Source organism: Podarcis liolepis (assembly GCF_965112155.1).
Source record: "Podarcis liolepis genome assembly, chromosome: 6".
In the NCBI taxonomy this organism is placed as follows: Eukaryota; Metazoa; Chordata; class Lepidosauria; order Squamata; family Lacertidae; genus Podarcis; species Podarcis liolepis.
Genome location: NC_139559.1, coordinates 80,141,065 through 80,163,989, shown reverse-complemented (window position 1 = coordinate 80,163,989; position 22,925 = coordinate 80,141,065). Strand labels below are relative to the sequence as shown.

The 22,925-nt window shown below is 41.4% G+C and overlaps 2 protein-coding genes across 15 annotated transcripts in view; one reads left to right on the top strand and one right to left on the bottom strand.

Annotated features, from left to right (window-relative positions):
- Nucleotides 1–380: 380 nt before the first annotated feature.
- On the top strand, nt 381–22,241 carry CLCC1 (chloride channel CLIC like 1). 10 transcript variants are annotated; one of them, XM_083509977.1, is made up of 15 exons: nt 381–557; nt 1,020–1,094; nt 1,931–2,060; nt 3,506–3,640; nt 5,906–6,025; nt 7,456–7,566; nt 9,642–9,863; nt 10,736–10,876; nt 11,704–11,797; nt 13,856–13,953; nt 14,044–14,190; nt 14,983–15,315; nt 17,093–17,152; nt 18,400–18,660; nt 20,239–22,241. In XM_083509977.1, the coding sequence occupies exons 4-15, from the start codon at nt 3,506–3,508 to the stop codon at nt 20,266–20,268; spliced, it is 1,752 nt and encodes a 583-aa protein (XP_083366103.1). In that variant the 5' UTR covers nt 381–557; nt 1,020–1,094; nt 1,931–2,060; the 3' UTR covers nt 20,269–22,241. The 10 variants fall into 10 exon arrangements, with proteins under 10 accessions (XP_083366103.1, XP_083366110.1, XP_083366107.1 ...); XM_083509984.1 differs by having other exon boundaries at nt 1,867–2,060; XM_083509981.1 differs by having other exon boundaries at nt 964–1,094.
- The window catches only part of GPSM2 (G protein signaling modulator 2), a 36,256-nt gene continuing 34,410 nt past the window's right edge, over nt 21,080–22,925 (bottom strand). For all 5 annotated transcript variants that reach the window (XM_083509968.1, XM_083509971.1, XM_083509970.1 and 2 more), the window contains one exon: nt 21,080–21,678. In XM_083509968.1, coding sequence (XP_083366094.1) covers nt 21,511–21,678 — 168 coding nt within the window. In that variant the 3' untranslated portion in view covers nt 21,080–21,510. The remainder of the gene's footprint in view (nt 21,679–22,925) is intronic.

Sequence of the window (22,925 nt, the reverse complement as noted above, 5' to 3'; positions counted from 1 at the left end):
CTGATCTAGTCCAACCCCCTTACAATGTAGGTATCTCAACACGCGGTCCCCCATCCAATTTGAAACCACACCGGACCCTGCTTAGTTTTGCAAATGGGCTAAGCACTGTTATTGCTGCAATAAAAGTAAAACCTATCAGTTTAAGACCAAAAGCACTCTACTTCGAAATAAGATGCGATGCCTTTGCCTCTGCACTCTGGCGAGAAGAACTGCCCTCTCTTTTGCAGCACCACCCCGCGCGCATCTCGTCGAGACAAGAAACCCCCGCCGAGCTAAACGGATATAAACTTAAGCATCCCAACCTCGCCACCGCCCTATCAGGCGGCTATCAGAGCGCCCGCGGCAGGCGAGCCAAGTCGACCGCCGATCGAGAGGCGCGAGCGAAGGAAGCCACCGAACGCCGAGCGCCAGGCCGAGGCGGATGACGGCCGAGCTCACGGATCCGAGGAAGCGCGGTTGAGCTGTGGCCGCCGGAAGTTGCGAGGGTCTGTTGCCTTCGTTCGCTTGTTTTTAAAAGCGCGAGGAACCGTTGGCGGTTGGCGAAGCGAATCCCTCAGGTGGTGCGCGCGCTGCTAATGCGGCGGAGGGGGAGGGGTTGTGTGTTCGTTGGTTGCGGGCGTGGTGGTTTCCTCAGTTTTCCTCCGTCCGTCGCCTCTTTCCCTCAGGCGGGGACGTCCCGACAGCCAGTGGTCGTGGCCTCGGTTCTCCTTCTGTCGTTCTCCCCGCTCCCCCCGGGCCTGGATGACGAGGCATTTTCCCTCTCCAGGGTTACCGTTCCGCCTTCCCCTTTTCACCCCCCCCCCCAAGACGATTGCACGGCGTCTAATGCGGGCGAGAAGCGTTTTCCCTCTCAGGAAGGCATTTTCAAAGCAGCAGCTTTCCCTTTCGGTGGCCGTGGCCAACCCTATCCATGGTGTGGGGGGAGGAAAAGACAAATCCCCGTGACCCGTGCTATTTTTCTAGAAAAAGAGGAACCGGAAATCCCTAAGAACGCCTCCTTTGTTCTCTTATAATGGCAGTGGTGCCCACCTGAGAGGTGCCGGAGTTGAGTTCGGGCGAGTTCTGGCTGAAAAAGCCCTGCCTGTGACCCAAAGGTATGTGGGGGGTTTTTTTGAAGGGGGAGGGGAGTAAATAACAAAAGAATCTGGGTGCCTGGATTCAAAATGCGGGGTTAAATTCACTCCCAAGAGGCAGAGGCATAGCTGGGCTCCCTTGCGTCCTGGGATCCCCCCAATCCCTTGCGCTCTGGGATCCCCCCAATCCCTTGCGCTCTGATGGGCAGACTGGGGAGAGCCCCCCCCGGCAAGGCTGTTGCGATGGCTCCCACTCGGAGCCAGAGTAGAGAGGTGCATTTTTTTGTACCCGCTCCGCCCCCAACTGTGCCCTTAGCGTGGTCCAACCTGACCAACCCCCTAGCTATGTCCCTGCTAGCAGGAGAGAGCCCCCAGTAGCAGAGTTTAAATTAACAAAAGTCAAGCAGCTCTATAGCTTTATGTTGTTAGACCCTTTTATCTTATTTAGCCTGCTTGCAAACAGCATTCTTTCTACCCATCTTGCAGCGAACTGACTGCATGCTATTAAGTAAGTTTAAAATGTGTTGCTTACAAAGGTCAGAGTTTCATTCATTTATCCAAGCAGCAGCAAAGAGAACGCAGGCAGAATACTAGTGGGTAGAAAATACAGAAAGATAGCTTCAAACACCTGCTCTAAGCTTGGAACTTAGGCACATCTTCTTTGGTCAGTTACATGGCTGAGTCTAGGAACAGACATCTCTGGTCTTAATGCCTTCATGCACTTATGCATAGTTATGTTTGACTGCAGTTAATTCTCTACCAATGGCTTATCTCTACTTGTTTGAACCCCCAGTTGCTGTGACCTGGGAACGATGAGTGGGGAGAATGCTGCTGTTATGCTCAGCTTCTGCTTTCAGGCTTCCCACAGACCTTCTGATTGTTGGCTGCTGCAAAAACAGACCTGATCTAGCAGGCTCTTCTGTTCTTGTGCAGCGTTGAAATGAGGAGGACTGCCAGCAGCATAGTACACTGCCCATATTTAGACAGGTAGGCAGGAGTGTGTGTAGGAGGTTGCTATGCAATAAGGAAAAAAGAAATGCTGTCTTTCATTTCTTTGACACAAAACTTGCAAATCTTTTTGAGAACCAAAAATGCTGCTGTTAACAAATAATGTGTTTGTGTGCAGAGAAGTCTCGGTGGAATTCTTTTTTTAATGCCAGCCAGACTTTCTTAGAAAGTTGTCTAGCAAGTGGCACACTAGTAAAGGAGTTATAAGTTATTATATTTCACCCAGAACCCTGTAAATGTGGTGTTAAGTTTCCCAACTGATGTCTGGCCTAGGTTTTGAACATGTCCCACCCTATATATGCATCATAGAAACTTAGAGTTGGAAAACACCCAAGGGTCATCTAGTCCAACCCCCTGCAATTGAGGAATCTCAGCTAAAGCATCCATGACAGATAGCCATCCAACCTCTGCTTAAAAACCTCCAAGGAAGGACAGTCCACCACCCCTTGTGGGAGTCTGTTCCACTGTTGAACAGCTCTTACTATCAAAAAGTTTTCCCAGATGTTTAGTTGGAATCTCCTTTCTTGTAACTTGAAGCCATTGCCTCAAGTCCTACCCTCAAGAGCAGGAGAAAACAAGCGTGCTCTCTCTTGCATGTGACGGCCCTTAAGTCTCCTACAGTCATACCTCGGGATAAATGTACTTCAAGTTAAGTATTTTTGGGTTGCACTCTGCGGCGACCCGGAAGTAACAAAGTGCGCTACTTCCGGGTTCCGCTGCGCGCACATGCGCAGACAGTCAAAATGGCATCACGCGCAGAAGCAGCAATACGCAGATGTGGGTTGTGTTCGCTTCAGGGTGTGAACGGGGCTCTGGAACGGATCCCATTTGCATCCCAAGGTACCACTGTATTTTTTAAATTGTGGGTGGATATTGGTATCATTCTTTGAATGGCACTAATAGGTCTATGAAACTCCTAGCAGTCAATGGGAAGACTGGGTTTTGTTTTTAAAAACTTATCAGTGGTCAGGTTTGGGTAATATGAGTTAAGTTTTAATACAGCTTGCTTTTATCAGATTTACCTTTGTCCATACATATGCCAGAGTTTCGCAACCATGATTTAGAATAAAGTTTACTAGACTCTATGACCATCATTTGAGTGTGCAACCTCAGACTTCCACACATATTAGTTAATCTAATCTGATGTTCATGTAAAATTATTCTGCAGATCAAGTTTTTGAAGGTGTTTGGAAACTAAGCGGGTAGAATTTAATGGGGACTGTAAGAGATAACTTTATATGTCACTCTCGAGTTACTTGCATAAAGGATAGGGTGCTAGTTTAACAAGTAAATTAAGTTATATTTCTATGTTCCTTAACTAGAGTAACCAGATGATGTAGGCAAATTACCTACGTCACTAAATAGTTCAGTTTGTCCCAGAGGATTTTGATTCTGCTAAAACCATCAATTGTGTTTTGTGACAGATGATGCTAGCTCCTTTGATACTGTGTGTAATCCTGCTGATAGGAGGTAGCGAAACTCAAAATGATGACTGGATTGATCCAACAGACATGCTGAACTATGATGCAGCTTCAGGAACCATGAGAAAGCCTGATAAGGTACACATTTTGAATTTGAGTTGCTGTTCAGTAAATGGTTTAGTTGATGCCCTTTAAAGAACCTGTTCACCATGGATGTCTGGATTGCCTCCCTTACAGAACACATACTGCAACAAATTAATAAACCAAGAGTTGAGCATTGTTTTTTCTTACTGAAACGATTCCATTCTGTCCTAATGATCAACTGATTAGTTGATAGGGGTGTCTTACTGAGCTTTGATTGCATCTTTAGATTCAAACAGAGTAATTACAAAAAAGGGATTGGAAGGAAGTAATAGTTGGTTGAAGGCTGCCAAATACTTTCCCACATTTCATTGTTATTTTCTTTTCCATTTGTTTTTGAAAAAAATATAATCCCTGAGTGCTCTCAGTTGTACATGTAGCACCATGTGGACAGGAGGGCTTGGGACAGTTCTCTATGCACATCCTCTCTTGAGTGCACAGATTGTGGTTTTGAAGGGGATACTGGGCAGCTTCTGCTGGAATGGGACTCCCAGTGAATATGGGAAACTCATGGCTAATAAAAGCGAGCGGGGAAGGGCTGGGCGATGGGCTCTGCGGGGTGGTGAATGCTTCCCTCTGTGAGGGAGCCTTCCCAGACCCGCTGAAAGAGGCGGTCATTAAACTTCTTCTTAAAGAAACATCCTTAGACCCAGCCGATATGGCCAACTATTGCCCAGCCTCAAATCTTCCATTCTTGGGCAAGGTGATTGAGCAGGTGGTTGCTGAACAACTCCAAGCACGCCTGGAGGATGTGGACCATTTGGGTCCCTTCCGGTCGGGATTCAGGCCTCATCATGGGACTGAAACTGCCTTGGTCGCGCTGGTCGATGATCTTCGGCGGGCTAGGGACAAAGGTGAAAGTTGTTTCCTAGTTCTGCTGGATCACTCAGCGGTCTTTGATACTATCGACCATGACATCCTTCTGGACCGTCTAGAGGAGCTGGGAGCTGGAGGCACTGTTATACAGTGGTTCCACTCCTCCCTCCTGGGCCGTGTCCAGAAAGTGGTGTTGGGGGATGAGTGTTCAGACCCCTGGGCTCTCACTTGTGGGGTACCTCAGGGTTCCGTCCTCTCTCTCATGTTTTTTAACATCTACATGAAGCCGCTGGGAGAGATCATCAGGGGGTTTGGGCTGGGTGTTCATCAGTATGCGGATGATACCCAGCTCTACCTCTCTTTCAAATCGGAACCAGTGAAGGCGGTGAAGGTCCTGTGTGAGTGCCTGGAGGCGGTTGGAGGATGGATGGCGGCTAACAGATTGAGGTTGAATCCTGACAAGACAGAAATACTGTTTTGGGGGGACAGGGGAAGGGCAGGTGTGGAGGATTCCCTGGTCCTGAATGGGGTAACTGAGCCCCTGAAGAGGCCTGGGAGTCATTTTGGACTCACAGCTGTCCATGGAGGCACAGGTCATTTCTGTGTCCAGGGCAGCTGTCTACCAGCTTCATTTGGTACGCAGGCTGAGACCTTACCTGCCTGCAGACTGTCTCGCAAGAGCTCTGATTATCTCCTGCTTGGACTACTGCAATGCGCTATACATGGGGCTACCTTTGAAGGTGACCGAAAAACTACAATTAATCCAGAATGCGGCAAGTAGACTGGTGACTGGGAGCAGCCACCGAGACCACATAACATCGGTCTTGAAAGACCTACATTGGCTTCCAGTACGTTTCCAAGCACAATTCAAAGTGTTGGTGCTGATCTTCAAAGCCCTAAACGGCCTCGGCCCGCTATACCTGAAGGAGCGTCTCCACCCCCTTCTGGCGGTTCCCTTACTGCGAGAAGCGAAGTTACAGGGAACCAGGCAGAGCGTCTTCTTGGTAGTGGCACCCACCCTGTGGAATGTCCTTCCATCAGATGTCAAGGAAATAAACAACTATCTGACTTTTAGAAGACATCTGAAGGCAGCCCTGTTTAGGGAAGTTTGGGCAGGGTATAAATCATAAATTACTATATTATGAAACTTGCATTGCGCCAGTTTGATTTACACAAAGTACCAGTGAGCTGAGAACCCAGTAAATGAGAAGGAAAATACATATTTGGTTAGCATGTTTATAGTACAAACAATGTAATTAGTTAAATTGTTTTGTTAGTATTCTTGTTCATGCATTCAGCAGCAATGAGTAACAAATTTTGTTGAGTTCTCTCTTTTCTCTCTTTAATCCTTTTCCAATAAATATGCAAAATGAAGCAACCATATTGATATGAGATTTCCAATCTATAAATTACAGTAGAAAGATTAAAAAATGCCTATGATTACAGTTGCTGCAGGTGAACCAGGATGATTCTGAAGATAAGAAAGTTCCCCAAAAATCAGTGGTAAAAGAAAATATTGTGGATGTTTCCATGTGCCAAAAGCAACTTGATTCTTTAATTCTTAAGGTTTGTTTGCATGTATGATGCTTCATATTTAATATATTACTTTATGAAAATATTGTTTACATATTCTTTTCATAAATTCAGATCTTGTTGGTCTATCACCTTCACAGAAATATATTCCTGGGTAAGCATTCATATTGATAGGTGGTGGTAAGAATCAATACTCTTAATTAACTATTTGGTCCACAATCTGGTTTTATTAAAACCAGTCAGTTTCATTGTTGACATCAACAGGTGCAGATTTGTATGTTTACAGCACAATCATCTGCACGACTGCATACAAGTCAGTCCCATGGAGTTAACTGAGACTTAACTCCAAGTAAATGTGGGATTGTAGTATTGGTGCCTGCAAGGCAGTATTTGTTATTGTATTATTAGCTACTATGTGTAGAGTGTTGAGCTACTATGAAGATCTACCACAACAGCCCCTGTATATGCAAAAGATTAGATGTAGAAACATAGACTGTTTCTTGGGACATTGACCTTTGTTTATAATAGGCATGTATAGTTTTTGACCCACCAAGCCAAACCTGGCTCACCAGCTATATATCATAAGCTGCCAGTTGTTTGATAACTCTGTATTTCAGCAGACATCAAAAGCAAGCAGCTGATTATGATCCTGTTAGGTGCCATTCTTAGCTGATGGACTGCATTTGGCATGATGGGTCACAAGTTTCATTTTTAAAATAGATTTCAATACATGTCTGGAGTCAAATCTCTTGAACATAAAGAGATCTTGAACTGTGTTTTGGGGGTGCTTTCAGCAAGTAGATTTCAATTATTAAAGGCCAGAGTGCCTCTGCAGTCAATGGACCTTAGCCTACATGTGAACATTAGCCTACGTGTTAGTCTAATCAATATACACACTACAGTGGTACCTTGGTTTCGCAACCGCTTTGGATTACAACCATTTGGATTACAACCACGTCAAACCTGGAAGTGCCTGTCCCTTTTTTGGGATTACAAACATTTTTTGGGGGGGAGGCCCCATTGGTGAAAGCGTGCCTTGGGTTACAACCTGTTTTGGTTTACAACCGGACCTCCAGAATGGATTGTGGTTGTAAACCAAGGTACCACTGTATAATCTATTATTGCTTGGCTAAGGCATTGTCTGGCCACAGTATACGTATTACAGTGGTACCTTGGGTTAAGTACTTAATTCGTTCCGGAGGTCTGTTCATAACCTGAAACTGTTCTTAACCTGACGCACCACTTTAGCTAATGGGGCGTCCTGCTGCTGCCACGCTGCCGGGGCACGATTTCTGTTCTCATCCTGAAGCAAAGTTCTTAACCTGAGGTACTATTTCTGGGTTAGCAGAGTCTGTAACCTGAAGCGTATTTAACCTGAAGCGTATGTAACCCGAAGTACCACTGTATATACTACATGAATTAAGATTGGTAAAATGTCATATTGAAACACTTTATATTTGCAGCTTGAAGAATATGAAAAGAAAGATAAAGCCAAGTTATATGAAAACAATAGCATCCATGTTTTTAAGAGATATTTGAAGAAGATTTTAATTGAAGCTGGAAGACTTGGTCTTGTGAGTATCTGAATAAGCCAACATTCTTATTGCTGTATACATTTGCTCATTTAAAGATTAAAATGTATTCTTAGCAGCACATTCACTGATAAGATAGTAAGTATGTCATAGAACCCAACCATGTATTTATTCTTTATTTCCCTTTTACTTTGCTTTCATGTGACTAACAAGTAATCTTACTAAAAAAATCCTTCCAGTAGCACCTTTAAGACCAACTAAGTTAGTTCTTGGTATGAGCTTTCGTGTGCAAGCACACTTCTTCAGATACACTGAAACAGAAGTTGCCAGATCCTTCTATATAGTGAGAAGGTGGGGAGGGGTATTACTCAGAAGGGTGGTGGGAATGGGAGATTGGCAGATAGCTGAGATGAGCCTGTTGACGACTCTTAACGACTGTAATAGGTCTTACAGGAAAAGGCAAGGGGTGAGAAGGTGAGAAATGGCTTAGTCATGTATAATGGGATAAGAATCCAATGTCTTTGTTCAAACCAGGTCTCTCCATGGTTTTAAGTTTGGTAATGAGTTGCAATTCAGCAGCTTCTCTTTCCAGTCTATTTCTGAAATTCCTTTGTAGTAAAACAGCTACTTTGAGATCTTGTATAGAATGTCCTGGGAGATTGAAGTGTTCTCCTACTGGTTTCTCTGTTTTGTGATTCTTGATGTCGGATTTATGTCCATAAACTAACTTAGTTGGTCTTAAAGGTGCTACTGGAAGGATTTTTTTATTTTGACTATGGCAGACCAACACGGCTACCTATCTGTAACAAGTAATCTTACATAAAACATGAAAACATCCTATATTCATGGATAAGATGGGCTTGGTTCTGTAGTCTTATATAGACTTTGTCTTGGGCAAAGTCTCTTAGAGGTGCCTTGGGGGTGAATGTCGTCCCCTGCAAAGGTGTTCCTGTCTGGCCCTCAGGATTCTTCCCAGGCAATGCTTCCTTCCCAGGCCACACCCCTCACCAACACTGCTGTATCCTTTCCTCAAGTGCTTTGGCTTAACTCAGCTGTCTCATTGAGCTGTGTTAATGCTGCTTACATGCGTGCCTGCTTGCTTGCTTGCTTGGATGGTGGGGAGATATGTATAAACCTCTTAATGTAGCCAACTGTAAAAAGGGTAAGAGTCGTATCTGTTGCTCTACAGTACCTACTTTTTGCCTCAAACCTTACCTACCACTGCCATGCAGTCCCCAGAAGGTTGCCCAGGAGGAATGCTGCCCTTGGGCACTGGGGTTGGTTTTTTGGTGGGTTGTTGGTTTTTGTGTGTTTTTGTTGTTGTTGGTTTTTGTAATAAACCCTTGGATCTAGGACTTCTATAACTACAGTATTAGGTTTGATAAATGATTTTCACAGAACTCCCATCTTCTGTTGGTACTGTATATACATCAACAGCTTTACCTGTGAATCTGGGTAATAGGTTTGAGTAGGGCCGGCCCAGCCATGAGGTAAGGTGAGGCAACTGCCTCACACGACAAGATCCACAAAGGCAGCACATCTGGCCTGCAAGGAATGCATTACCTGCTATTGCCGATGTAGATCTTCACTTGCCCCTTCTTCCTTGGCAGAGCAGGGGGCTACATCATTTTGTGGTTCGTCTTAGGTGCCAAAATGTATTGGGCTTGCCCTGGTTTTGAGACTAGAGTAGGTGAATGTATACTTAGAAAATATTAAGCAGAGAAATCCTAATTATTGTATTATTTGACAGACTAGTCCTTGTACAGCGACTTACATGCATTTAACTTGTGCGCATTCAGCTTTACATGCTTGGCAAAATATTTTTTTTTTAATGGAAGGGGGGGGGGAAGCATCTGGAGAAAAAGACTAACAGTCCCACCCACCATTGAACCCAATGTGTTTTCACTATACATAATTTTGGCTATAGGCGTAATCCCTAGAACATAACCTCCACATAAACTGTATAAGAATTCTTTGCTCTTTGACTTCATCACTACAGCAGTCAGTCAGTTTGATTTAGTAAGGCTCTGCTTAGCTATGATTAACAGTCAGATTACTTTGTTATTATCTGCAAGAAATGTCAGTTCCCAATTCAACTGTGTTGCCTTGTTTTTTAGCCTGATGATAACACTGGAGATGTGCATTATGATGCTGAGATCATCCTTACAAGGCAGACATTTAATGAAATCAACAGGTTCCTTAATGAAGAGGGCTGGAAATCAGCTGCTTTGGATGATGCACTCAGTGATGTTCTGATTAACTTTAGGCATCATGATGCTGAAGTTTGGAAATGGAAGTTTGAGGACACTTTTGGGGCTGATGCATATAATGTCTTTATGGTGAGATAATCTTTCTGCAGTAAGGTGTTTTTCTACAGCCAATATAGTCATGGGTACCTCGCTTGCACCAGACAGAAAAAGATAAAACCTATATGCAGTGCTTTATCCCACTGAAGGCTGAGTATATATCTTTTAATGTTTTCAGGCAGCAGTAGTAGGTCAGGACTTCTTAATTTGTGATCCAAATTTCAGCCCACAACCATGACTGCTTTCCTACCATGAGTTCAGCACCACATTTATGTCTAGGTGTGCAAAAATAAAGGGATATGAATCAGTTCAAAATCTGTAGCATTGTCTTGAGTGCAGCTTCATGGGGTATGTACTGCAAAAGTCTAAAGTAAATTTATTTGTTGCATTTATACCCCACCTTTTTCTCCATGGAGGTCAAGGTGTTACACATTGTTTACCCCTTCTTCAATCCCCACAACAACCCTGTAAGGTAGGTTAGGCTGAGAGAGGTAGTGAGTGGCCTGAGATCCACCAGTGCGCTTCATGCCAAGTGATTATTTGAATGGCATCTGTTTAAATTTCAGTTCACATTTGGCTGCCATCAAGCTATTGTAAATGAAAAAAAGTTATCTGTTAGAATATGAGGGTTAATAAATGTTCACCAACATGATAAGGGTTCCACATTGTTCAGCTTTACTTCAAGTAACCAAAATGAGGCTGCTGCCACCCCACCCCATGATCCCTTTAATGCATACTGCTCATGATTCCCTCAAGCAGAAGCTGAATGGAAGATTTGTCTATTATCAGATAAATGCTAAAAATGCTTCAATGCTAAAAATGTAGGTTCCTCCCATTTTAAATAGTCTTGGCTTTTATAATTCTTTTGCAATTTATCTCTCTTTTTATCTCTTGTTTTCTAAAAGGTACTTCTGTGTTTAGTGTGCATTTCAGTAATAGTTGCTACAGAACTATGGACACGCATTGGTTGGTTTACACAGCTAAAACGTGTTTTATTCATAAGTTTTCTCATCAGTTTTGGGTGGAACTGGATGTACCTATATAAGGTAAACAATTACTAGTGTTTATTAAGTAGTAATGGGGAAGTGGATATCAGTGTGCCCTGAAAATACAGAAAATGTTGTGCCACTCACTATTTAGCTCAATAACTTAACAGGGCTCAATATAAACTCAGGCTACCACACTTGCTACCCTTAAAACAAAAAATGTTCTTATCCGGCACATTTTGATATTGATCCAGTAATAATCAGAGGCCATTTTGGAACACTTGTGCAAAACTATTTTAAAATATGTCAGGTTCGTTCTCGTTAGTCTAGTGAGATTGGCACATTGGTCTTTCCTTCTCCATGATTTACTAGCAGTTCAGTAGTTTTGAACTTTTCTTATCCTGTGTGGCAATCTTATAAAATTAACAGTGTGCTGCAGCAGGTCTAATAGACTCTTTCCCCTCTGCTATTTTTCAGTAATTTTATGGCTCAGTCACAGAAAGAAAAGTGCTTGACCTCAAGAGCCATATGTGTGCAATCTGTTTTGAATAATCATATGTTTTAAGAAGTAGACTTTTAATAGCTTTGAATTATTCAGTTTTATTGTATATGAAAGTTGCAGCTGCGTTTGGAAGTATATTAGTAGGATTTATTTATATCCTGCTTTTAGGATACAAATCCTACCAAGACAGTTTACAAGTAACATCAAATTGCATTAATACAGTACAAAAAATATATCAAAATATTAAGTCATAAGGAATTTCCCACAGGCTCTGTGGAAACAGAGGGCAGTGGGATTTTCATCCACTTTTTTAAAAAAAGATTCCAAAATGAAATTGATTTAACAATTTTGTTAAATTGTTAAAATCCTTTTGTTTCTGTTGTAGGTAGCCTTTGCTCAGCATCAAGCTGAAGTGGCAAAAATGGGAAAATTTGATACTGTATGTGCTGAGAAGATCCGCTGGAGTGATGGTCTAATAGGTGAGCTGTTTTTGTTTTGCTTGCTAACTTTCCATGTCAGATTTCCTTCTCAGTAGTGGCACCCGCTCTGTGGAACTCCCTCCCATCAGATGGCAAGGAAATAAACAACTATCTGACTTTTAGAAGGCATCTGAAGGCAGTCCTGTTTAGGGAAGTTTTTAATGTTTGATGTTTTGCCGCTTTGTTATTATTATTATTATTAATATTCTGTTGGGAGCTGCCCAGAGTGGCTGAGGAAACCCAGCCAGATTGGGGGGAGGGGGTGTTAAATAAATTTTTGTTTGATTGATTTAGTAAACATTTAAGCTTATTTTTAAGATTGGCTCTAAACCAAATCTGGAGTGGAGTACCTAAGACGGTTGGATGGCTCCTTGTATGCCTCCTTCCAGCAACTCCTGCTTCCAAGCTGTTGCCAAACATTTTGTTTTCCTTTGGACCACATTAATGAGCCTGAGAGCAGGGTTTTGTCTAGACAGTCAAGGACTTCCATACACATTGCTCAGGCTTGTGTTCCGGCAAGGCCACCTCAGTGCTGCTAATGCAGAGTTTTGGCTTCACACCCTGGCGGCACACTCCATTGCCTCTCGAGACAGATGCCAACAACACATTTCTGATATTGCTGATTTTACTCTCTGAGTCATTTCTTCCTTGTGCCAATATAATGATTCAAACATAATTATTCCTGAAATATTGCCTGTATATTCAAGCATTTCAACTTGCTTAGTTGGACTGTGTCATTCATACTGATAATCTTCTGAAATGAATCTCTTTCCTGGTGGTTTCCTAGATTCATTTAATGTAATTGTCTTTGAACAAGTCAGGTAGATGTGCTCCTTGAAATATCTACAGAAGACATATTGTCTGCTTGTTGAGCCCAAACTAGTTTTTTTGGCGATAGACTAGGGTATGGGAATCAGGTCTGCTGAACATCTAAAAAAATGACAGAGAAAGGTATTTTAGTGGGATGAAGGGGAATGAAGACAAGAATACTGGAGAAGTTCAGCATCACCCTTGGCCTTTTCAGCCCAGTGCACTCTTCTAGTGCTGCTGCTAAACCAAATAGCCATTTGGGAGGAGAACTGAGTCTGATAATCTGGGTTAGCAAACTTCTAAAAACTTCTAAAAACCTTTCTCCTACACCTCCCATTGTAGGGCTAGGAGAAAAGGGCATGAGGAAGAGACTACAGAGGGAAAGTAACAAGTTTCTCTGTATCTGTTACATTTTACTTATGTACCTAATCAGAACAAAACAGGACTAAAAGCAAATAAATAGGACTATTTGGTAGCAGACCAAGGTATGGATACTTCCTCCTCCTGAGGAAAGAAAGTGCCATTTGCCATTTGCTACATTGCTTACCTAAAAAGGTAAAGGTAAAGGACCCCTGACAGTTAAGTCCAGACGCGAACGACTCTGGGGTTGCGACGCTCATCTTGCTTTACTGGCTGAGGGAGCTGACGTTTGTCCGCAGAGCATTTTCCCGGGTCATGTGGCCAGCATGACTAAGCCGCTTCTGGTGAAACCAGAGCAGCGCATGGAAACGCCGTTTACCTTCCTGCCAGGGTGGTACCTATTCATGTACCTGCACTTTGACGTGCTTTCGAACTGCTAGGTTGGCAGGAGCTGGGACCGAACAACAGGAGCTCACCCCGTTGCGGGAATTCAAACCACCCACTTTTCCCGATCAGCAAGCCCAAGGTTCAGTGGTTTATACCACAGAGCCCAAATACCAATCTGGCAGGTTGGGGGTGGGTGTGTTCCGTTCTGCAAATTGTGCTTCAGCCATGTCTTCTACTCAAGACTGGGCTTACCCCCAGTTTAGCAAATATACTTTAAAATACCCTGAGTGTTGGTGTAAATATTAGAAAATCATTTCCTTCCAGATCTTGTATCATTTCTTTTGATAAGACAAGTATAGTAAAGTGTTTACACCCTCCTCACTGTCTATATATGACTTCTTATTACACACTGAAAACATCTAGTTATTTATTCATCCTTACAGCCAAAATATACTTGCTTTTTCGTGGTTAGTTGTATGACTTGTTGCTTTTTAACTATAGAATGGTTTAGAAGCTCGATGACGTTCCAAGATGATCCTTGTCAAAAGTATTATGAAACCGTATTAGTAAATCCTATTTGGCTTGTTCCTCCAACAAAGGTATTCTCTTTTTCTAACTGAGTCATTTGTATTTTGTTTGATTCTGACAGCTTCACTATCATTCTAATTTTACTTTCTGTCTGGTTTTAGGCATTGGCTGTTACATTTACCAATTTTGTAACGGAGCCATTGAAGCACATAGGTCAAGGAATTGGTGAATTTATTAAAGCACTCATGAAAGAGATTCCATTGCTGCTACATATCCCAGTGCTGGTGATCATAGCAATAGCAGTTTTGGTATGTACATGCACAGAAACATGAGGGATTCAATACTGCACACATGGATTAGAAATTGTGAAAGTAGATACAGCTAACAATGGATTTGCTCAACAAGTTAACACCAGTAAGACTGAAGTAAGGGTACAATTAGCTACTTGCCTGTGAGTGATAGACAAGGTAGTTCCAGAAATAACATCTTAGTTCTAGCACAGTTGTTCCACCTCCTTGTGCAAGAAGAGGCAGCTGTGATTGTATATTGATGCTCTTTCTAGTCCTAAGAAAGAAGTGTTAGAGGATAAGGAAGACTTAACTTGTTGACATCTGCAGCTAATATTTTGGGACATAAATAGCAATTTATTTTTCAAGGATAGTATAATCTTTCTCCCATACTGAAGTATTGGCTTCACACAAAGAAACAAATTATCCATATTTAAAGATTTATGAAATAGAAAATTGGATTTTTTAACATGCATGCCAGAGCAGTGGAACATAATTTGGCATTTTCTGTTAGGTGGACTGACTAAAAGTAATACTCATTTGTAAAGCTCTATTCTTATATGAATATAAGTAAGTCCAAGAATTTAATTCTCTGTTATATAGGGCAGTTACAGAAATACTATTTCCACTATGTCTGACTAAGAATAGTTGATAGTGAAGAAAATCTCTTGAAAAAATTATCTCATTTTAATGAATATATAGGAACACAGATCTTGAGCCTATTTTCAAAACAAAACAATGTAAAAACCTGTGTTAAAAGGAGGAGTGGAAACAAAGTTTGTCAGAGTACTTACAAGGGTGTCTCTTCTGTAGGGTTTCTGCTTTGGGGCTGGAAGCTCAGTGAATGCGCTAAGGATGTTAAGCTACTCAGACAAGCGGCCACCTCCAGCACTTCCTCCAACAGATGAACAGCCGCCTTCACTTCCCCCAAGGGGCAAACAGTCACCTCCTGCACTCCCCCCAAGGGGCAAACAGCCACCTCCTGCACTTCCTCCAAGGACCAGAGCAATACAAGAACAAATGCTACATCTGCAGCCAAATGACACAGGTGAAAATGGTGTCAACATTATAGAAAATATGGAAAATACATACAATATTTACTCCATCAAGAGAGGACCTTATGACAGAGGAGATGCTTCAGTAAAGGTAATATTTAGGTTTTGCAATCAGGTGATGTGCTATATATATATTGTTGTCCAGCAGCCTCCCAGACCAAGCAAGCAAGTCTCTGGCATTGTGTTGTAGAACCTAGGACTATTTCCATACTGAAACTGCTCTTGCTGCTCTGACTCAGGACTTCATGCGATGAAAGAAGCTAGATGCTGGCTAGAGCACAAATGGTGGAAGTCCCACTTCAAAGATTACTAAACCTGTGCTAAAGCACATAATTGTGCCTGCTGTGGAAACGAAAGTGGCAAAGAAAGTGAGCTAGATGCCATGATTGATGCAGTCCTAAGTGAAGTTTCCACCAAGCCACATTTTGTGGGATCATTTTCAGTTTTTGCAGCCGAATGGCATTGACAGGGTGCTTGTGAGTCTGCACCCAAAAAGATGCCCTTTGGACCATTTTCGTTCATGGCTGGTTAAAGCTAGCTAGAGGGGTGTAACTAGATAGGATCTTCGTGTGATGAATGCATCTCTGCCTGAGGAGGTTATGCCAGACATCTTGAAGAAGGTAATAGTATAGTCATTCCTGAAAAAAACCACCCTGGATCTGTGGTATTTAACAACTGCCCAATCACAAATACTTCCTTGAGTGTTATGGTGACGCAGCTACAGGCGTGTCTGGAGAAATCGGGTTATCCAGATCCTTTTTAATCTTCTTCATGCCCAGGTTTGGAACTGAATCTGCCTTGGTTGCTCTAATGGATGACCTCTGTTGGGAAAGGGACAAAGGGAAGCATGACCCTGTTGCTCTTAACTCTTGTCAGCTTTCGATACCATTAACCATGGTATCCTGCTGGACCCATCTATAGGAGATTAGTATCAGTTCCGGTTAGTGAGCGGTTCCGGTCTTATTTCCAGAGGCAGTTCCAGAGGGTATCACTGGATGAGTTCTCCTTGGCCCCTTGTCTTTTGAGGTATGGGTGCCACAGGACACTTTGTCTCCAGTGCTATTTATCATCTACATTAACCTGTTGGAAATGGTCATTAGGAATTTTGGACCAAGCTGTCATAAGTACATTGATGTTGCCCAATTCTGTTTCTATGCAATTCCTGACTTGAGAATGGTAAAAAAAAAAAGGCTGTTGTCTGGTGTCTGGATGTAGTGGTGGACTGGATAAGGACTAATAAACTGAGCCTGAATCCTAGCAAAATGGAAGCTCTGTGGATGAGTAGTTCCTGGGTCCAGGAAGTTGGTAATTTGCATGACCTGGACAGGGCCAGAAGGGCTAGCCAATATGTTCTCTCCTGTTTGAGAACTATACTCTTAGGAAATGTATATGGGAATTTAACAATTCAGTTTGGAATCTTTATTGCAAATAATGAAGAAAAAGAACTTAATTTTCTATAGTTATTAACACAGGAGGTTTAATCTGCATTAAAAACAATTCTTGACAGGCACCTCAACTACCAACTAGGGATGCACTAATTTCATAACTGCTTTCTAAAAAACACCTTAACACAATTTTCACATAAGAGTATCAAAAACAGCAAATAAATTTAAAGCAAGACTAAAATCATAACAAAATAGACACTCATGGTAAAGACCCATTTATCCAGCTGCGAAAGCCAGTTGGAGCAAAACCGTTTTCAGTTTTAATGCATGGAACTGGCATTATTAAAATGCGTTAGGTTTAATAAGATGTATAGTGCACTTAAACATGTCTACTCAGAATCAGTCTCGTTCAGTTCAGTGAGACCTAGCTGGGGGTTTGTAGCCTTAATTATTTAATGACCTTGATTCATCTTGTTTTTTCAGTCTTCAGAAGAAGTAAATTTACAAACAGAAGCAGAAAAAAAGAACAGTGAAGACCGTCTTGTAAGTTGATAGATAATATGTTGGGCGGGGTATTAAATAAAATGTCTTAAGAAAAACACTTAATTCCTAGTATGTTTGAATATCAAATTGATATTATATTTTTACTTAATGGATGTTTCAGACTGTTATAAGAAACTTTTTTCCCCTGGGTGTTGGATGTCTCTTGTAGCTTGAAGTCTGGAAGCCCTATGACAGAACAGATTTTGTCAGACCTCACTTTGCCTCACAATCTGATATTTTCATTGTGCCATGATGTTAGACTACGCAAAAAATGGAATAGCATGCATTTGCGTAGCTGGTTGTACAATGGAAAGTAGAAAATAATATGTTCTACTGTGTCTGGCACATTCAAAAAACACCCACAATGTCTCAGCTATCTTTCCCTCTCAGCTCTTAGCTTCTGGACTCCTCCTCCTCCTTACCCAACTGAATGGGCTTGGTACTCTTTGAATATTCACAGGGCTGTCAAGATACATACATAGAATGAACACATTCAAGCAAACAAGCACACTATTTCCCTCTTTTCACCTGACCACTTTTAGGCAATAAGGTTTCTAATTCCAGCAGTGCTCGATAGATCAAAGCCTGTATTTCATTGGTTTACACATTTCTATACCAGGGCTGCAGCTTTCTCCATAAACACCCCATTCATAAAATATGGCAAGCACCCATGTTGTCCACACGTAACACTTGTACTTATCACTATGAATTAGACCCGTTTGTTTCAGAGGAGGTAGCTTTTGCAAGAAAGAGACTGCAACAAGCCATCCCTCATATGTAGAAAGCCATGTTGCTCTCCCATCCACATTACACCCACGGGAGAAAGTAATGTTGTCTTAGCATAGAAGGTTGTTCTCATTGAGAGTCATTTGTGTCCCCTTTAGTGGTTTTTCTTTGCTCTTTGTTCTGTTTCTGTGCATCAGAGGGTCTTACTGAGCTCACAGAATGGAACGGAGGTATGACAAAATCTGTTGTTGCAGGGTTTAGAGATAATGGCCAAATTTCACTTAAGATACATATACCCAAAGAGGACCACCTTTCACAGTAAAACCGTTACTAAAATAACAGATTGAGATACCCCATTAAGGCCACAATCCTATATCCAGTTTTCTGAGACTAAGCCCCATTGAACTCAGTGAAACTTACTTCTGAGAATATATGTATGGGATTGCACTGTCCGTATTTTTTGTTGATTTTTGATGACCTAATATTGTTCCACAAATTCAGTGATATGTTACTTCTTGCAGAGTGGATTAGATACTAAACCAGGTGATCAAGCTACTGATAGAATACAGAACAGCACAGATCAAAGCCTGGTTGAACTGGACAGACCTAGCCACATACAAGAATTTACAAGAGGCAATGAAGATGAAACAAAATGTAACTTTAAAGAGGACAGGAGTGTGCAGCAAGAAGTTCCGGATATAACAGGATGTAAGAAGAAAGAGAGCCACTCATGTGAATTAGAAGAACCCACAGAGAAGATTGTAGAACATTTGAGCTTTACTGTAAGTTTTAACATACAGTATATTTTGTGTATCACAGAAAGGTGATGTACCCCTCAGCCAATTCGGCCTTTCCTAGTGAGGTAGCATTGTTGAGCAAACACAGAGGTCTTTCCCTCGTCTGCCTGCTGCAGAGGCTGGAAAGACCTGCACAGAAATGCCAACAAAGAAGCAGTTTGAGGACTTGCTTTATTATCTGCCAGTTTGAGAATAACAATGTTACATTCTAGGCTGGATGCACTCTCTTGCCTTATTTCAGCTATTTATATAACCATTTCAAAAAGCTCGGTAATGCAGGCAAATTTATTTATCAAATTCAGAGAATGTAAGAATGTGTCAAATCTGAGTTGAAGCCTTAAATCATTTAGGTATCTGATTCCTACTAGAATCAAGCTTAGTAGACAAATGCTGTTTTATTCAGACTTAAAATCAAAGGATTATATCCAACTAAATTCTACTTAAGAGTAGTCCAATTAAAATGAATGGATCTAACTTGAGTATCATGATCTTTGAGTTGTACTATATTGAATATTTAATAACTTAAAGGAAGAGTAAATTCCTTTCTGGGTTAGCGGAGTCTGTAACCTGAAGCGTATGTAACCTGAGGTACCACTGTATATTAAAAAAAACAGGAACAAAAACAAACCAGTAGCCCCATTCCCAGTCCTCATATTCAACAACTTTCTGTAGTACAGTGGTGCCCCGCAAGATGAATGCCTCGCAAGACGGAAAACCCGCTAGACGAAAGGGTTTTCTGTTTTTGAGTTGCTTTGCAAGACGATTTTCCCTATGGGCTTGCTTTGCAAGACGAAAGCGTCTTGCAAGTGTTCCGATTTTTTTTCGCTCCCCCCCCCCTTTTCTAAGCCGCTAATAGCCTTTTAGGCGCTAATCTGCTAAGCCTTTAATAGCCGCTAATAGGGTTGCTTCGCAAGACAAAAAAACCGCTAAACGAAGAGACTCGTGGAACGGATTAATTTCGTCTTGCGAGGCACCACTGTACTGGATGTATTAGATGGCAACCTTATGACCCAGTTCTGTTCATATTTACTTGAGAACAAGCCCTACTAAGTTTGAGTAATGGTGCATAGGATTAGTTAGATTCTTTGGTAAAAACAGCTGCCTAGAACGATTTGCCCAAGTGTGTTTAATGAGACTGACAGCATTCTTTAAATAGCAGCATCTTGGCCGTGGTGGAAGATGATATTAAGCTGAAGAGAGCAGCAATGTTCTGCTTCAGTTTCCATTACCAATTCTCACCAAAACTCATTTCCCCATGTAGAGTTTAAATTGCATGTGTGCAAACATAAATGCATCTGGAGTGGAGAGAATAGGGAAGGGCTAGCTGGGGTAATGGTTGGCATAGCAGTGAGCCTTGGCCTCCTATACATTTAAAAACAATGGCACTGTAGTCTGTGTTTGAAGATGTCATAGTTTTATCCTTCTACCATTACAAAAAGTACCAGGATAGTGGTTTTGCCCTTTAAGATTACTAAATATTTGACTCCACACTGGAATAGAAATTAAAAATAATCTGAAAGGTTGTGGCTTGTATGCTTCTCATTTAAATCTTCTCATTTACAGGAACAAAAACAGAGGAACACTGCTTCCTGATAGACCTCCTTATGATTTTTTTAAATGCCTCTGCTAACCAACAAATGTTCGTGAATCTACTTTTGTCAGTTTTCATTCTTATAGAACTTCTTTGCATATTAGGTATCGGGGCACATAAATCATATTTATGAAGCACCTTTGTTTCCATACAACTTCAACACATTTTAAAAACATTTAATGAGAAAATAATGTAATTCGAAAAGGGACTCTACTGGTAAAATGCTTTTAAAATTTGTGCTATTTGCCAACAAAATAAACTCTTACAAAATGTTACTAATGAAATTTCTTTTATATTCATATCTGTAAAAGCTGTTATTTAGGTTCAACAGGAGAACTTTTATTTAGCTGTGACTTTCCCCTACCCCAAGATCAAGAACTAATTTTTACCAGGTGTCCTGTTTTTGCATGAAGAAGGCTTGAACATTGCTTGGAAAAGGAATGTTGGTTCATACCCAAGTTCATGTTCTTCAAAGGTAGGAGAATAACCTCGAGTGGGTTGCTTTTCCCAGTCCCTCAAGGAGACAGGACCATGCAAAGCAAGCTCTCTGACAGAGAAAGCACATCTTCAGCCATAACAGTCTAGCCCCCACCCCACCCACCAAAAAACAAAAAACAAAACAAAAACCCAATAACAGGCGGGAAATAATGGAAGGCTTCTCTTAACAAATGGGAGCAACAAATAACTAGAATAGCTGAAAAAACTCCAGGGTGGGTAGGAGATAGGACCTTACCACAAAAGGAACTTATCTGACTTAAGAACCAACGGCATTCTCTTTGGATCAGTTCATTTACTTACAGACAAAATAGCAGGTTTTGCTAGTATGAAAATATTTATTTTTCTTGTGTGTGTGGTTTTTTTTAAAAAAAACACAATGTAATACTTGTCAATTGTTTTGGAACATTTTATACTTCTTAGGTGTTAGAAAAACTTTTGAGGTTAAGTCTAGAGTTTTCCTATTACATAATTTTAGCTGGATTTTCCCCCATAAGCTCATGTGAAAAGTACCGTTAAACACTAAACCATACGAAACAAAAAAATATTTACAGAGAGAAAATTGAAACAGTGCTCTATAGAGCTTTTTACAAACATTTTTAGATATGTTTTTTTCAAGCTGTGGCAGCAGTAACTGTACCATAAACTTTTTCCCTTAAAGGCATTGTTTCCTGTATTATTAAAAAAAAAGGAATTCCAGTATTACACAATCCATCTGTTTCTCTTCGGTGTGCTTTTGAAGAAGTCCATTAATTGGAATTTGCCCTCTTCAAATCAGAGGGTAGAAAGACTCTCTGTTCATCCATTCTCTTCCCTTGGGATCGCAAAATAAGGCTAAAAAAATCTTCATCAGGTACAGTTGGTCCTTTTGTGATGATTGGTGGTGGTGCACATCTCTGATCATCTAGTCTAGAGCCCTAAAATCAAAACAAAGTAGGATAGGAGTTACAGCTAAAATCCACTGTTTAATCATTCCACAGTTCAATTCATCCTGTTTGCCCATGTTAAACCTATTAAAAGTAGTAACATTCACATTTTGGCAGAATATTGTCAGCCATGATTTCCTGTCCTTTCCCAGCAGAAACAGCATATATACATTGTGTGGTTCTAATTGAAATACTCACTCAGAGAAGCAGTAATATAGCACAACTATGTCTGTTCCTCCAGTGACAAAGGAAGAAAAGAATTGTGGTGGGGTTTTTTGATTTGGTAACATGGTGAAAGATGTTGGCCAAATTGAAGCTGGTTAAAAGATTTTGTCGACCAAAATCCTGGATAAACTATTTTACTTCCACAGCAAATACACTAGGAAAGCAAGTGCTAGAAACATTTGGAAAATCTTAAGTGATAGGATATGCGTTTTTGAACATGTCAGTATGCTATTCTCCATGGTTACTGTTGGATAACAATGTGGTGAGTTCTTGTTCTCATTCTTTTTATTGGTTTTTCACATATAATAAATACAAAGTACAATAAACAATAGCAGCTTGCCTGTCATTTTGGGGGGTGGGGGTGGGATTAAAATTGGAAATATTGCTTAGAACAAGTTAGTGATGCATATTAAAGTCTCTAATCCAGTAACTCTCTGCCAATGTTTCCATGGGTGTGGGGAGGTTGTCTCGATGCAGCATCTGTCGTACAAGAGAAGAATGGATGCCAGCTAGAAGAATAAAGGACTCATCTGGCATCTTGTCACACTTCCCAGCCAGAGCAGTGAACTCCACCCAAGTGTGTACCATGAATGGATACAGAGGCCTTAGCCCAGATTAGAGAGGAACACCTTTCAGGTATGCATGAGCATATACTTCAAAGTCAGCTAACACAACATGAACCCATTTTAAGAATACTGAAAGATTAGCTAACATATTGTACCTTTCATGATAGGGAAAAGTGTGACACAAGAACAAAATAGTTTTAAATTTTCCTAATCTATCGTATTTTTCACTCCATAAGACACTTTTTTCCTCTTAAAAACTAAGGGGAAATGTCTGTGCGTCTTATGGAGCAAATGTGTGGTCCCTGGGGCTGGGGGGGGGGACCCGGGCTTCAGCTCTGGGAGCAATGGGAAGGCTGCGTGCAGCCTGTCTGCTGCTCCGTGAGCTGCTCTTTGGGGCTGGGGGGGGGGACCCGAGCTTCCCCCGCCAGCCCCGACAAGTTCCTTAGC